The sequence below is a fragment of the Macrobrachium rosenbergii genome, chromosome 44 (assembly GCF_040412425.1).
Source record: "Macrobrachium rosenbergii isolate ZJJX-2024 chromosome 44, ASM4041242v1, whole genome shotgun sequence".
In the NCBI taxonomy this organism is placed as follows: Eukaryota; Metazoa; Arthropoda; class Malacostraca; order Decapoda; family Palaemonidae; genus Macrobrachium; species Macrobrachium rosenbergii.
The window spans coordinates 23,283,004-23,298,003 of record NC_089784.1 but is presented as its reverse complement, the minus strand read 5'-3'; the positions used below and the strand labels follow the sequence as shown (position 1 = coordinate 23,298,003).

The 15,000-nt window shown below is 35.8% G+C and overlaps 2 protein-coding genes across 4 annotated transcripts in view; one reads left to right on the top strand and one right to left on the bottom strand.

Annotated features, from left to right (window-relative positions):
* The window catches only part of LOC136829414 (trypsin-1-like), a 15,033-nt gene extending 5,111 nt beyond the window's left edge, over window positions 1-9,922 (top strand). For 2 of the 3 annotated variants that reach the window (XM_067087965.1, XM_067087966.1), the window contains 10 exons: window positions 2,324-2,473; window positions 3,657-3,812; window positions 4,144-4,296; window positions 4,947-5,023; window positions 5,855-5,879; window positions 7,002-7,107; window positions 8,170-8,277; window positions 8,577-8,731; window positions 8,953-9,125; window positions 9,452-9,922. In XM_067087965.1, coding sequence (XP_066944066.1) covers window positions 2,410-2,473; window positions 3,657-3,812; window positions 4,144-4,296; window positions 4,947-5,023; window positions 5,855-5,879; window positions 7,002-7,107; window positions 8,170-8,277; window positions 8,577-8,731; window positions 8,953-9,125; window positions 9,452-9,625 — 1,191 coding nt within the window. In that variant the 5' untranslated portion in view covers window positions 2,324-2,409 and the 3' untranslated portion in view covers window positions 9,626-9,922. The remainder of the gene's footprint in view (window positions 1-2,323; window positions 2,474-3,656; window positions 3,813-4,143; window positions 4,297-4,946; window positions 5,024-5,854; window positions 5,880-7,001; window positions 7,108-8,169; window positions 8,278-8,576; window positions 8,732-8,952; window positions 9,126-9,451) is intronic. The other variant, XM_067087967.1, reaches the window with a different exon arrangement.
* A 2,042-nt stretch (window positions 9,923-11,964) lies between these two features.
* Window positions 11,965-15,000, bottom strand: part of LOC136829559 (uncharacterized) — a 59,556-nt gene continuing 56,520 nt past the window's right edge. The window contains exons 42-44 of the mRNA XM_067088405.1: window positions 13,679-13,862; window positions 12,527-12,764; window positions 11,965-12,285 (exon numbers count right to left, since the gene is read on the bottom strand). Of these exons, the coding sequence (XP_066944506.1) occupies window positions 12,191-12,285; window positions 12,527-12,764; window positions 13,679-13,862 (517 nt within the window). The 3' untranslated portion in view covers window positions 11,965-12,190. The remainder of the gene's footprint in view (window positions 12,286-12,526; window positions 12,765-13,678; window positions 13,863-15,000) is intronic.

Here is a 15,000-nt window from a genome sequence, read left to right as displayed (position 1 = left end):
ATATATAGCCTATATATACATATACATACACACACATATATATGTACACACACACACACACACACACACACACACACACACACACATATATATATATATATATATATATATATATATATATATATATATATATATATATATATATATATATATATATATATTGAACACACAACTATTGTCCTCATGCTTTACTGTTATAGGTTTAAAACAGTTTGAAAACAAGATATGTTAACATAAGCAACAGTTTACAGGCCTACCTTCGGCAAGTAAGAAATAGCATCACCATGAAGAGTGTCACATTCATTTAAATAACTGTATTTTGTTTAGCATGTTTAGCTTAAGTTAAGTTAAGTATACCTTAGTTTAATCAGACCACTGAGCTGATTAACAGCTCTCCTAGGGCTGGCCTGAAGGATTAGACTTATTTTACGTGGCTAAGAACCAATTGGTTACCTAGCAACGGGACCTGCAGCTTATTGTGGAATCCGAACCACATTATAGCAAGAAATGAATTTCTATCACCAGAAATAAATTCCTCTAATTCTTCATTGGCCGGCCGGAGAATCGAACGCGGGCCTAGGAGAGTGCTGGCCGAATACGATATCGACCCATCCAATGAGGAACTTAGCATGTTTAGCTACTTAGGTATTTCCGGGCGCATTGTTTAAGGAAAGTTTTGAAAGCACGTTGAGCAAAACATGATTTCCCGCCATGCTTGGCGTCTTGTAAACAAATCGGCGACATAAAAGGCTGGCAAAATAATTTCATTCTCTTCTAAGGCTTTGGAACGGTACTTAGAATTGATGAATGAGGATTACCATAAGAAAGTAATTTTGCCTTATTTGGGATAAAGCTGTTCTTAAACGGACAAACCAGGAAAAATACCTGTCGAATTGATAGGCATAGGCCTAGTTTTTTTTTTTTGGCCAAGATTCTGTTTCCTGTTAACATTGTTGCATTTTTAAATATTTGAAATTAATATTAAGTTGTACTTAGTATAAAGTTTATAAGAAATGATATCTTACCAAATGAGGAGTTTGGGTCTAGGTGTAGCCTAGGCTACCAAACTTCATCTTTATTATACGGCGTCGGTGACCTTGGTAGTTGTGCCGCCAGATAACCACAATTAATTAATTATATAATTCTTCTAGCTATTACAAATCTGAGACATAATGTTTGATGAAAATATAAATCAATCCAGGATTTGCTACACGTAATAAAAAAATACAGCTATTTTAAATCTGAATCGGAAAATGGTTGGTTTCTACACTGTTTACGTCGTCTTGAAATGCTCTCACAAAGTGGGACGTTTTGGAATTTCGTTGAGAAACCACATTTGATATAATGTGCATTTTGTTGAACAGAGTCCTATAAGCCTACATGCTACAAAGAATTCTTTATGACCGACAATATACAGCAGGCATCATAATGCATCACAGTAACTTATTTAAAAGACAAGACTGGATGGCGTAACCAGTAAACATAGGCCTACATGCTACTATGTAGTTTTAATAACAAGCAAGAACTTTTTTGTTTTACTCTATATCAGTGGCATACAATTGAAAATTACTGCATTAATGTGCCACGATAATATCCTAAAAATGTAGGACATGCTAACAGCAGCAGCGTATCTACTGCTAACAAGACATCAGACTAGCATAAAAATATGGGTAAATGAAGTTCAGTATGCTTTGCTTACCTGCGAAATGATATTCAATTTTCTCTTGAAGAATTCCCGCGACCATTTCTGCTGATATAAGCTGCACAACGTACCATTATGAAGACAATGAACGAAAAAATCGCAGGGCACACTATGCACTCATTCAATTTCCGCGGTTCCCGGGCGTAAGTGGCTGGCGGCAAACGCTGGGCGGCTGCAAGCAAGACCCCCAACCAATCAGCGCCGCCCTGGTGGCGTCAAACCAAACTACCGTCACCATACTACGTCGTATTACAGATACCATTCCGGGCACTTTTATGGCTGAAACCTCGTTAAACCATTCTATCTCTTGAGTAGTCAGTGTATTTTCTTTCGGTTGCTTGTTCGATCTTCGAAGGTCCACACCAGGCCTCACATACCTCATAACACCTTACCACACTTCACAGCTGGCCCGTTGGCTTTACTGGTGATCTGGGATGGAATAAAATTTCTTAAAAAGTTTTTTTAAAATAGGGCATAATTTTGACGAACCCAAACCAATGTCTGTATATGTCTGTACATTTTGTATGTATGTATGATATATCGGTAACATTTAAAGGATTACATACTTGGTTTTGCAACCCATTTTCAAATGTAATTATTCATGATTCGTTTTCTTTTCAGAACATTCCTTCATATATGGACGTCTAAGAGTGCGCTAAAAGCACTCATATTATAGCAACAAGTAGTACTTACAAAGTGGATTCAACATGTATAGCGCAAATTACATAGGTTGGATAGGCCTCTTCATCACTGGTGCTATGTGCCAAAGCCGTGAGTTTTACTGTTGTTCGTTGCTTTACTCATGTTATTTATAATCTGTTAGTATGGTTGTAAATAACTGTAAGATTACAGACCCTATCAAAGGAAAAGCACCTCCTTATCTTTATTTTTCGGATTCCTTGTGTTTCTGAAAAAACTATTTTTTTTCTTTTGGTATCCAGTAACTGGGCTCGTAGTTCCCGCCCCCCTAAAAAAAATATTCTAATGACGATGAAAGGCAAATCCGATCAGATGCAGACATTTCTCTTTGCATATGCCACTTTCAAAAGCAATAATGGTAGTACATAACATTAAGCAGAAATGCCCCTGACTGCATGGGTCAACTGGATCAAAGTCAAAGTAAAGAATTGACAGTCTCCATTTCTAAGGTGTTTGTTGACATAGCCGTTCCGGGAAAAACAAGTGACAGTTTAAGAAATGTCTTTTACAACTAGTATTTTAAAAATTACAGTAACACTGACTTAGTGCATTTTGCTCTTAGTGCCACGTAGCAAGAACTACGTAAAATATCAAAGCGAAGCAAAAACTCACAAAGATGTTCAATTATGCTTTTTATTTTTTAATAATGAAGAAATCTATTGCAAGGCACTAAAAATTACTAAAAATAAAAAATTATTATTATTATTATTATTATTATTATTATTATTATTATTATTATTATTATTATTATTAAAAGTAGAACCAGCAGCTATAGTGGCACTCTGAAAGGCTGATTAGCTTCCTAAAATTAGGTTGTTATAAGCGGTGGAAAGACGAGTTGCAAACCCAGCACCTGATTGAACTGACAAGAATGGAAAACTATATCATAGCTATAGCAACGAAAAAATAATTGATTCTTAGAGCCCAAAATAAATTCAATTAAATATGTTATAGATACATAGGATTTAAGGTTGCGATACTCAAGCATGTGTCTCTATAACAATTTAGGAGAGAATTCTACAGCTTTGTATTACATGTCCACTATGGAAAAGCAAGCTCACGAAAAATGCACGATATATTGATAATATCTGAATTAAGATCACATCACAGTAGTGTCATACACCATTTGTAAAAAAAAAAAAAAATTAGATATGGAACCCAGAGTTCTAACAAACAAGAAAGCAATGAAGTATAAGTACCAATGAAATGAGGGAGTTTCTGTGTTCTTTTTTTCAATGAAATAAACTCATTCTAGAGCCTGGATGCGTTGATGTGAGAAATGACTGCAGTACCCTGGCTAGAAATGGCTTATGTCAGTCGCAGAGAGCACAGATGTTTGAAGCCTGTCGTTTCACCTGTCAGTTATGCACAACCCAGCCACAGGTTGCTGGACAAGGAAATGGTTCAGGAAGTAAGTCGTGATAATTATTATTATTATTATTATTATTATTATTATTATTATTATTATTATTATTTTTTGCAGAGGTACCTCTTGTTTTGAGAGAGTAAATCACTGAAGAAATAATCTGTATTGGTTCTTGTTATCATTGCTAATTCATTATCCACTCACTCAAGGGACTTTAGTCGAGGAAGATCTCTGGGAAATGTGCAAGATCTCTCTTCTCGTAAATAACGACTTAAGATTTGACAAAGTACGTGGTTATCTTACCTCTGCAAAAGTACAGCCAACAGAAATTTAGTGCAATTCTTGACAAGTCTAATAATTTTTTTCTTGTTTTCAGATGTTCGTTGTGAAGACAGAAATAACCGTTGCGGAGTCTTGGAAAGTCGGGGACTGTGTCGAACTATGCCCCAAATGAGATGGTTGTGCTCAAGAACTTGCCAATTTTGTGAGGATTCTCGACCATTGCGGTCAATAATAAATCCTGAATTCGGTAAGTCTCTCTCTCTCTCTCTCTCTCTCTCTCTCTCTCTCTCTCTCTCTCTCTCTCTCTCTCACACACACACACACACACACACACACACACACACACACAGAATATATTAGGTTTTAGTACGTGTCTTGAAACGCTTAATCAATTGTATCATCAAAATTCAGCTAGAAGTAGATATATCAGTGGAGAAGGTATCTGAATAATAAATGAGCATCTTTCAAGCCAGATCAGACTAATTTCACACTCAGATTCCCTCATTCTAAGTGGAATTTCTTATCATAAAAGATAAAAAAAAATATTTAAATATTTAAAAATGCAACAAGAAATAGCATCACCATGAAGTGTCACATTCATTTAAATAACTGTGTTTTGTTCGTTTCAGTGAGAGAAGTCTACTTAACGCAGGATAACATCTCTTTCAAAAGAAATGAGATATTTTTCTTATTAGTGAACTTTCTTTTATATTAAATGAGGGATCATTTTCACTACATGCTATATACTCTGCGTTTCTTCATTTTCACAAGAGATTAGCCGCTTTGCAGAGATAATTATTAATGATGAAATATTGCTCATCATAAAAACAGACTTTCTTCTGGCGTATGAGAACCTTGCAGGCGGTCATGTAATAAATTCATCTTCCTCTTATGCAGACTGCGGCCGTCCATACCCGAAAAGAAATGGGGGCGTCGTCGCAAGAATTGTGCGCCAGGCACCTACCACACAGCAGGTGAGACTGAAGAGTATTTTGTCGTCTTAAATGTTAGGCCTACTTGCCATCTCTCCTTTCTCCACTCTTTTAAATTTCAACCGCCATTCTTTCCTACTGACAAAGTGGTTAAAAGTATGGAGTATTTTTCTCTTTGTCATTCTCTCCTCCCTCTGATTTTTAGGGGTCTTTGAAAGCAAAGCTGGCAATATCTTTCCGGTAGATTGTGTAACCGTCTGAGAACTGAGGAGATGGTAAGATGTCTAAATGTAAAATTTCAAATTGTACAGATGTGTTCTTCTGATATCTTAAATTTATTTAAAAATGAAAAGCGCATAGGCGTTCTGCCTTATATATGTTATACGTAAGTAAAAACTAATTCTATAATATAACAAAGAGACCATTTAGGAGAAGCTGTAATCGATTATAAATAATCGTATTCTGTCAGTTATTTACATTGCAACAAAAGGGATGTTTTAAGAATTTTGTAATTTTGTGATTTCCATCTGTTTTTAGTAGCCAGGAAAATTTAAGATCATAAGCCATTTTAGTATTGAGTCCTAGAATAGACTTTTATATCGTATAGAATTCCTAAGGCAAACCTAAAAGTTATGAAATTCAGAACCAAAACATTAGTTTTGCATCTTAGTTATTCTTTCTCCCATTTGAGATTACTGCAGTTTTCAGGTAGCAGGGGATGCTATAAATCCCAAAATTGGTAAGAGTCCATCTATCTTATGAAGCCTTTTGCCTCGCAGTGTATTCAGAAACATGCAATTGCTAAATTATTAGGCTTGCCAAACCTATTCCTTGTTTTTTATTGTCTTTTAATTCTTGTTTTTTGTTTTGCAGCCGGGAAACAATGGTGGGTCACAAGGTAAGAGGAAAAACAATGTTGATTGTATTATCACTTAATATAATGAGCTGTGGATATTCTGTAGAACCACTAGTAAAACCTAGACGTATATATATACATATATATATATATATATATATATATATATATATATATATATATATATATATATATATATATATATATATATATATATATATGTGTGTGTGTGTGTGTGTGTGTGTGTGTGTGTGTAAATATATACAGTATATATATGTATATATATACATATATATGTATTTATATATTTATACATACATATATATATATATATACATATATATACATATGTATATACACAACCACACACATATATATATGATATATACATATATATATGTTTATATATACATATATATATGTGTGTAACTAAATACTCATTTTGATATAAATATCATGGACTATTAGCTCAAAACAATGATCTTGTTTGTGAATGGTAATTAGGCTACCCCTTTTGGCCTTGAATATTCGACCTCTTCCTCATCCATTTGTTTTGAAACAAGAACACCTTCCATTTTCTAAAAATCTGTTAATTGAGCGTTGTTAGATTAAGCATAATTTAATTTTCACTTTTCGCTGATCTTGCCCTAATGCTTCCAAAATCTTTCTTAAAATTTTGCTATTGATATTTCGAAAACATCACAAACTTTATGGATAAAATGAACATTCTATGCCGCACACTGTCGCCAACAGGACAATATAGATAAACAAGTAAAAAACTCTTTCCTTCCTTTGAATCACTTATACATCATTGTATGTTAATGCATTTTTTGCCCCAACAAATACCACCACAATATTCAAAATAAAGAGAGTCATGTACAGTTGCTTATACGTATATAACAAGTTCTTTAATCCCTCATTAAGTAGAAAGTGCTACAAGCATAATACTATATATGAGGACTTCATAGATAGGACTACCTAGACATTGCCATCTGTCTTCCAGTTTTCCTTATTCAAAAAATTAGCACAAACCAGGAGAAAAAAGCAGTTCGCCTAAATAATATCTTTATTTTAAGGAAAAGTTTCTATCAAACCTACAGAAGACGAGTAAGTTGCCAAAAATATATAACATTTTAAGTTTGGTCTTTGTCATCGTCATCACAGGAACGGCTGGACCAGCAAAAGTAGAAGATGCCATTTGTGGAGCCACAGTTATTCATCCACGGTATCTGGTGACAGCGGCCCACTGCGTTCTAGACCCAACACGACCGTGAGTCCCTTTAGTCCTATAATTTTATTTCCCATTACAATTTGACCATTTTAATATTCTTCACTAGGAATCACTCACTAAGAATCATTAAGCTATATCCCTAAAGTACATTAAATATACACAACTGATTATTATCCTTTAGGAAGTAATTATTTTAATCCCTGAAAATCAGGAATACTTATATAGGGAAAGATGTTTACACTGATTGATAATATACATGTACCAACTTAGAACTATTACTGTTACGTTAGGGCCTCGATGTTAAGGATGGCTGTTCTATACAAGTATTCAAATGTCTTGTGCCAGGTCATTGTTTTTTTTCATGTTGACCCTTTGGCCAAGCTAAACTTGATGACAATTTGTGAAGAGACTAACTGCATACCAATAAAAACATCTAACATGTATTAAAATAATAATAATAATAATAATAATAATAATAATAATAATAATAATAATAATAATAATAATAATAATAATAATAATAATCTAGTAGAGGTTAGACGACTCCAACTTTGCTTTCAGATTATGTGATGGCATATTTACACAAGGTTTCTACCTCACAGTCCTAAGACTGCATGTTGATAGAATTCTACACCAGAGGGTAGATTTCTTGACTAATTTATTAGGCACCAAGTCAATTTACCGTTTTCACAGTGCAGTGGTGAAAACTAGGACCTCTGCGTGTCATACCACTTTATATTCCATTTGTCTCAGTGTATATATAATGATTCCACTAGATTCCTTCAAGTTATAAATAATGCTCAGAATAACACAAGTATTTATACATTAATGCTAGGATCACACAGTAGTGATTTTTTTTTGAAGAGATAAAAATACAGTAAAATGTCTTGCCATTTGTTTGCAAAATATGCCCGCTTTTGTGGTCAAGCTGCCCTGTCTTTTTCTCTCTCTACAATTGTCAATATTGATTGCACAGTTTGTTTTGCTATTGTTAGTCTATTGCACTCAGCTCATTTACTGGAGTTAATTTGATCTGAATAGCCCCCCAAAAATTTTGAGAGTAGAATGAAACTGAATAATGACATTGGTTTATTCTTATAGAGTGAGATCAGTGAGGTTGGGAGAACTCGATTTCTCCAAGCACAATGAAACCAATTCCCGCCCAGTTGATTATGCTGTGGAGGTCATCACCGTCCACCCAGATTTCGAGTAAGTATGAAAGAAGGATATCCAGTAACATACTTCTGAAAAATTCAGTGAGAAATAACGTTCAGTACTCGGGTGAGAAAGCTGTTAGCTTTACTGTTGTTGTGTTTACAGCAGACCATTTATACAATGTAGGGACTTTATAATACGGCATAAACCAAAGACATTTAATTATAAATACAGAAAGCCTGAGAAACTCAAACGCAGTGTAAGAACTGAATAGCGGGATATATTATATGTCAGAATATAGACTAAGAAAGTCTGTGTTTCTATAAGTTCTTTCTCTTTTTTTTCCAATCAAGCCCTAATCTCGTGCAAAGATACAACGACATTGCTCTCATCAAGACTGCGAAGGATATAGAATTCAACGAGTTTGTGTATCCATTTTGCCTCACTCCGGAACGACCTCCTCCCAACACAGTCGTCTCGGCTTCCGGATTTGGCAAAGTCAATGAAAGTAAGTTCAAGGACTGTGAAATTTTAGTGATCAGAATTTACTGTATACAACTAAGTTATACAGACAAAAATGTGTACTCTGAGGATACGCATCTTTGAAGTAACTTCTGCAAAGCTGACCACCCTTAGTACTATATTTTCCTCCTGTCCTTTTTGGGAGAGGAGTATTAATCTTATTTCTAAATCAGTAATATTAAACAATGTTTTCTTATAATCTCTTAGCATCCAGGTCTCCCATTCTTCAAGAAGCTGAATTAAAAGTAATCAGCTCAGCTGACTGCGAAGCCTCCTATCAGCAGGTGAAATTAGATGGTGTTCTCAGGCAACGCTATCCTAATCTCCTTCAGGGTCACGACACTGTGTGTGCTGGGTTCCCTGGCAAAGGACCTTGTGAGGTAAAACTAAGTCCTTCGATATAGTTAATCTTCATCAAGAACTTATTCCTTTTAATGGCATATGAAAGTACTATTTTTTTTAAATGTCATTCGTTTGTGTGCTATGAAATATATAAATATATAAAATCCTTCTTTATTAACATATGATTAAACAGTTACTCAAAGTTCATTCGTAATACAAAGAAGTATTTCTGAATTCAATTCGAGTGTATTCTAAACATGAAAAATGATTTTCCTTCAGATCAAAGTAATTATAAAATTAGTACCAAACTAACAAATGAAGAGAAACACCATTTAAACAGTTTTTGTACGCTTCATCTTTTCAGGGTGACGGTGGCGGGCCTCTCTTCCGCACAGACCAGAATGGCCGCAGATTTTTAGTTGGTGTGATAAGCATTACATTGGGTTGCAAAGGTCCTGAATCCTTGAACCTTCCTGGGGTTTATGTCAGCACCTCAGATCATATCGGCTTTATTGACAGCGTTGTTTACGGATTTTAGCGATATGACTGCTTTCTGCACTAAACGACATATAATGATATCTTTTCCTAGTACAAAGTAAGCATCCGATAGCTTGATCTGAAAGAAAAAATATTTATGAGAGCTAAAAGAGTAACTGCACAAGGTGTATGTGAATCAGTGATATTTGTCATTGTGTTATGGTCAATAAAGACGGAATGTAACATGTTGAAAATTTATTGTATACATTATTTCACCAAGTCAAAAATTGACTCACAAATTGTGGTCGACCGAACCGAGGCACATGTCCTCACAAAATATAGACTGTTGCTATAATGACCTTTGTTCTTTTTACCCTGAACCGGATATCATCCAAACAATGAAATTCACGCCACAAACTGGGTCTACTGAAGGCCTCGGTCTACAACTCTGTATCTCATTTATTCAACTTTTTCAAGTTAGGCTGCCTTCTTGATCATGCAAGCCCATGTTCAGTACAGCAAAGGGTTGCCACATGCTCTTGGAAATAAGGATTAGTTCCGTATTCAGGAACGAAATGTTGCTCTCCCTTTTGAACTACGAAGTTCCGTATTTGGCTTTCTGAACTGTCTAGAAGACAAGCGTCAGTGATTGGTATCTTAAATATACTGTGTACACATTTTTGGCCAACATGAAACCAGACAGAAGTACGCAACATAACATTAGCCTAGGTCGAGTAAGATAGCTTATTGCACCTCGGCATATCCACGAGAGTCTATTTTCTAGTCCTCCCCCTACCCCGACAGGGGTGACACCAGGCTTTCAGTGAGTCTTTTCTCTACCCTGGTTTTAACCACAGAAACGTACATACACACACACGCACACACACACACACACACACACACACACACACACACACACACACATATATATATATATATATATATATATATATATATATATATATATATATATATATATATGTATGTGTTTGTGTGTGTGTGTGAGTGTGGACGAAGATATACTATTTCCAAATGAAAAGTAACCTCGAACTTGGAAATGGACTTAAAAAAATCTCATGAAATCGTTAAAATTAGACCACAAAGACAAGTATTTAGTTACAACCCAGTATGAATTTGAACTTCAATTTTTAAGCAATGTAGCCATGAGCTTACACAATTTTCAAACTTTCAGATAAAGTACGAATGTTTTAGGTAAACATTTTCAACTTTTCTCGTAACGTTTCAGGTTCTCGTGAACTTGCTCTCAAATTCCTTCACAGATTCCTTTGCGGTAGAAATATTTGCTGCAAAATACCAATCACCTTATTATATAGGAAACAATTGTTATCCATATTATTAGTACAAGTAAAGAGATTCTTTGTAAAGGGAGGCTTTTCTTGTTTATCATTATTATATAAATACTGTATTTACAAGATATTTGTGCGGTCCTCAGCAAGTTTTAGGATGGTGTCTATCCATATGAAAGACAAGAGAGTAGAGAGAGAGAGTGTTGAGAGAAATTTTTCTTATTGTATTTTCTATTTTATTTATCATATAAATTCTCGTATTGATAAGTAAAGTTGTATTACACTATCTCGTTGGATTTGAAGGAAGCAACCATATACCCCTCACTGTGTTAGAGATTGAAATAAATCTACGGTAATCATAAGCCATGTTTCAACCTTCTTAACTAAAGTTTGGAGGGTAATTGCCAAAGATGTGGAATCATGATCTAATTGAGGTTTGCCAAAGTTTAGTTCTCTACTTTTCTCTTCATGTTATAAACTCTCCTGTTGAATTCTGGTCCTTGCAGTCAATCAGTGAAATAGGAAATGACTTTTTATTAGACAAAGGCTTCAGCCCTTGCTTATGGTACCTAAACTTATCTGCAGAATCGAGGACTAACATCTCTCACACAGCAAGGTAACCTCAAGAGTTACAAGTAATCATCGTGACTTTTATAATGTCATGATGTAGACTGGACATAGATGATAACTTTCCGCTTTCTAGAAATTTCGCTAGATTCTTAGTCGATATTATCAAGTCAAGTTCAGCAAACCGCCATTGCCATCCTCTGGCTATTGACGTAATCAAGAAACACGGCTGCTGGCAGAGTTCTTGCGCCTTCTGACCTCTATAAATGACACACTTTACAAGGCAGATTTTTGCAGCCAAATGCAAAACTGATTCAGAAGGAAGGTTTTCAATGAAGCACCCCTTTATTCAATGGCCTGCAAATTTTCAGGGAATGCATAATTTTAGCCGTCTTGAAAGCATATGGTAAAGTGTAGTAACTAAATGGATAGTTCGAGAGACCATTAGTATAGCTTGTGTTGTCTAACAAACTCGTAGTCTTCCATGTCTCATATATTTCCAATGGAATTCAATAAGAGACAGATCTGGTGCATTAATTTCTTATTGCATGTCTTGTAACACAACCTTTTACTCAGTGCATAGCTTTCCGAACTGATTATAAGATACAAGCGTTCTGCTAAAGAAAATTATCCCTTATGTACAACATAAATGTGCTGCATTAGCTGCTTAGCGAGTTCCCATTGGCACTATAGTTGCCGTTAATTTTCCAAGACAGGGGTAGTGCCTCACAACAGCCAGACACCATCCTCACTTAGAAACCAGTCACGGGAGAATCTGATGTGTCTATGTGCGTGAGGTTCTTTAAGTTCGGTGGAAGTTCGTTGTAAACAGTTTCTGGGACGTCGTCTGTTGAAAAGAAAGAAAAAATACACCAGCTGCTGAGAAAACGTCAATGACTGTTTTTCATTTTCAAAAGAGAGTTTTCTTGCTTTTGGATAATCTCAGGACTAGACTTAGTTTTGACGTGATCCTACTCAAACCTGTTATTTGTTATGTTTATTTCCGTAAGACTCGTTGGAATTAGTTTTTTTTTTTTACAATATTTTTGTAAGAGGATGAAAAACCACGCTTGATTGCTTGCACTTACCAGTACATCTCGTAGACAGCTGAGACCAAATAATCCTCTCTTGCGAGAAACAATACACTCCCATTCTTCCACCCTTTAGCGTCGAGTCGTAGATGTTGCCCGAATCAGCCATGAGCGTTGTCGTTTGGAAAATTCTCATACGTATCAAACCTAACTTAGGCCTATGAAGAAGACGCCACCTATACGCTGTCCGATGAACCCAACCAGTTTTCCTAGGCTCTGTCCATAGGACTGTCACCTGGGACGGATGTAGAGCTTCATTTAGCTAATTAAAGAATGTATAATGCGTAGGCTTATATGTTCACAAACTTGCAAGGCATCCCGTGGAGTTTTTTTTTTTTTTTATTAAAAACTGATAATAAATCCAGTGACAGGTTCCTTACTCAGTCTGTAATAGAATTCTGATGTTCATTTGGGCAGTATGTGCTAAATTCTAAGTACCTAGTCGTATAGTGCAATACAGGGAATAATATCGGGAACTTTTATCAGACTGAAAGACAAAAACTGATGAACTGAGAATCTGAAATAACATCCACTGCTTCTGAAAGATTTTCTTTAAAAACCAACGTGTTTCAAAGTTTGACATTTTTATTTATTAATGAAACCTTCAACAAAAGCTATTTGTGTCTTTAGTTAAGGAAGTCCTTGTCTACATCGGTTTTTATCACGCCCAGAGAATGAGTGTTCTATCATACCATTCTTCTTGTGAAGGCAACAGAAAAAAGGTTATGTCTTTGTAATCGGCTTGTTTTTGTGGACGCTACTCAGCTGAAATGATTTAGGGTTCTAATTTTATTTGCAAAGCCTTTACATAGAATTGAAAAATGAATACAACGAATGAGAGTAGAGTAGCTTACATTTCTTACAGAAAACAAAGCAATACGAAAAGTGATCTTACCACATCCCAAGAAAAATGACTTTCGCAAGCGTTACTTTTCAAAGAATAAGGTAAGAACATAACGCAAAAAGTTCTAATAGTCAAGGAAAAGCAATGTCTTGAATACTATGTCGAAATGACTCCAGACGAAATGTTATTTGCAAAGCTAAACCTCTATTTGTTAAAGAGACTCGTTTTTTCTAGGCAAATGATAAACTTTCGGAATCGTCCCTTTTTTTCGAGTCCGGGAGGTTGGAGGGAGATAGAATCATTACCTGATTCGGTACGCTTTCACGATGCCAGAGCGAGTTCCTTAGATGTTCTCCAGGGCCAGTGTCAGAAGCTACTAGTTTGAGCTGGATGCCAGCGTCAGCACGTGCAACGAACGGAGTGGATTCCCAAAACTGCTGGGGGGCACTTTTCCAGGAAACCACGTAAAAATGACCGTTGTCCTGGAAACTGGAGGAAAAATTCGGGGATTATGAGCTATGTTTACTTAGGGTAGCTATACTATTTCATAGTAATTTGTTCAGTGGCATGGAAAAAGAGCTTAATTCTGGGAATGTTAAGCGCTCAGTGACACGCTTTGTCATATTATATTCATTTCTTCAAAGGCACTCACTTCTCACTCTACGTCATTTCTTCAAGTCGTGCAATGAAAGACCAAAGACTAGAAAACTTATATTGTTCTACTTTCTTTCCTACTTCACATGAAACACACAAGACCTTACTTTTTCAGCACGTAATTGCTCATGCACCCAGTGTTCATTTCTCCAAAAGCCAGGTCCTCTCTTAAGCTACCCTGGCCCTTTTCAAATCTCTCTTTGCAAGTCAGACTCATGTTTTCGTTCTTGCGGCGGATTCTGTCCATACTCGAATAAAACAAGTAGAAAAATGCGCAGAAGTTTCTTCGGTGCAGTCGAGTTTTCTGAACACCGTATAACCAAGGACACCGAAAATAGATCTATCTTTCGGTGGTCTCGGTACAATGCTGTATGAGCCGCGGCCCATGAAACTTTAACCACGGCCCGGTGGTGGCATGTCCAGACACACGATTATGGCTAACTTTAACCTTAAATAAAATAAAAACTACTGGTGCTAGAGGGCTGCAATTTGGTATGTTTAATGATTTAACTTATGGTTCCTCCTCTGAGGCAGCCCATAACAACCCGTAGTCCGCATTTACCTACATTTACCCTGGAAAAATGTTTAAAGCCATCTAGGCTACCTCAAAATCAAACTTTTAGTACCTGTCTACTTTCCATCCCTCAAGAGACAAGTCTCCTCTATCGTCTTTTTATTAGTCTTTTACTTTGTCGGCTAAATTTAATCAGTGGGTGGCTTGTTCCATTCAAGCACTATATTAAATTTCCTCATTGTTCACATCTCAGCTATTCAAGATCGATGCTGAGGAATGAAGTGATTCACTGAGGTGTACAGATCTAGAGAAACTATACTTCAACATTTTGAGTGAAAATTGTCAGTTATAAAACTGTTTTTCTAAGAAAATGCTTCTCTGGACCCTAGTTACAAGTAGTAATGGTAGTGGACCCTGTCTCCTCTCCACAAGGTAGTTTCTCTCTCTTCTCTGCCACAC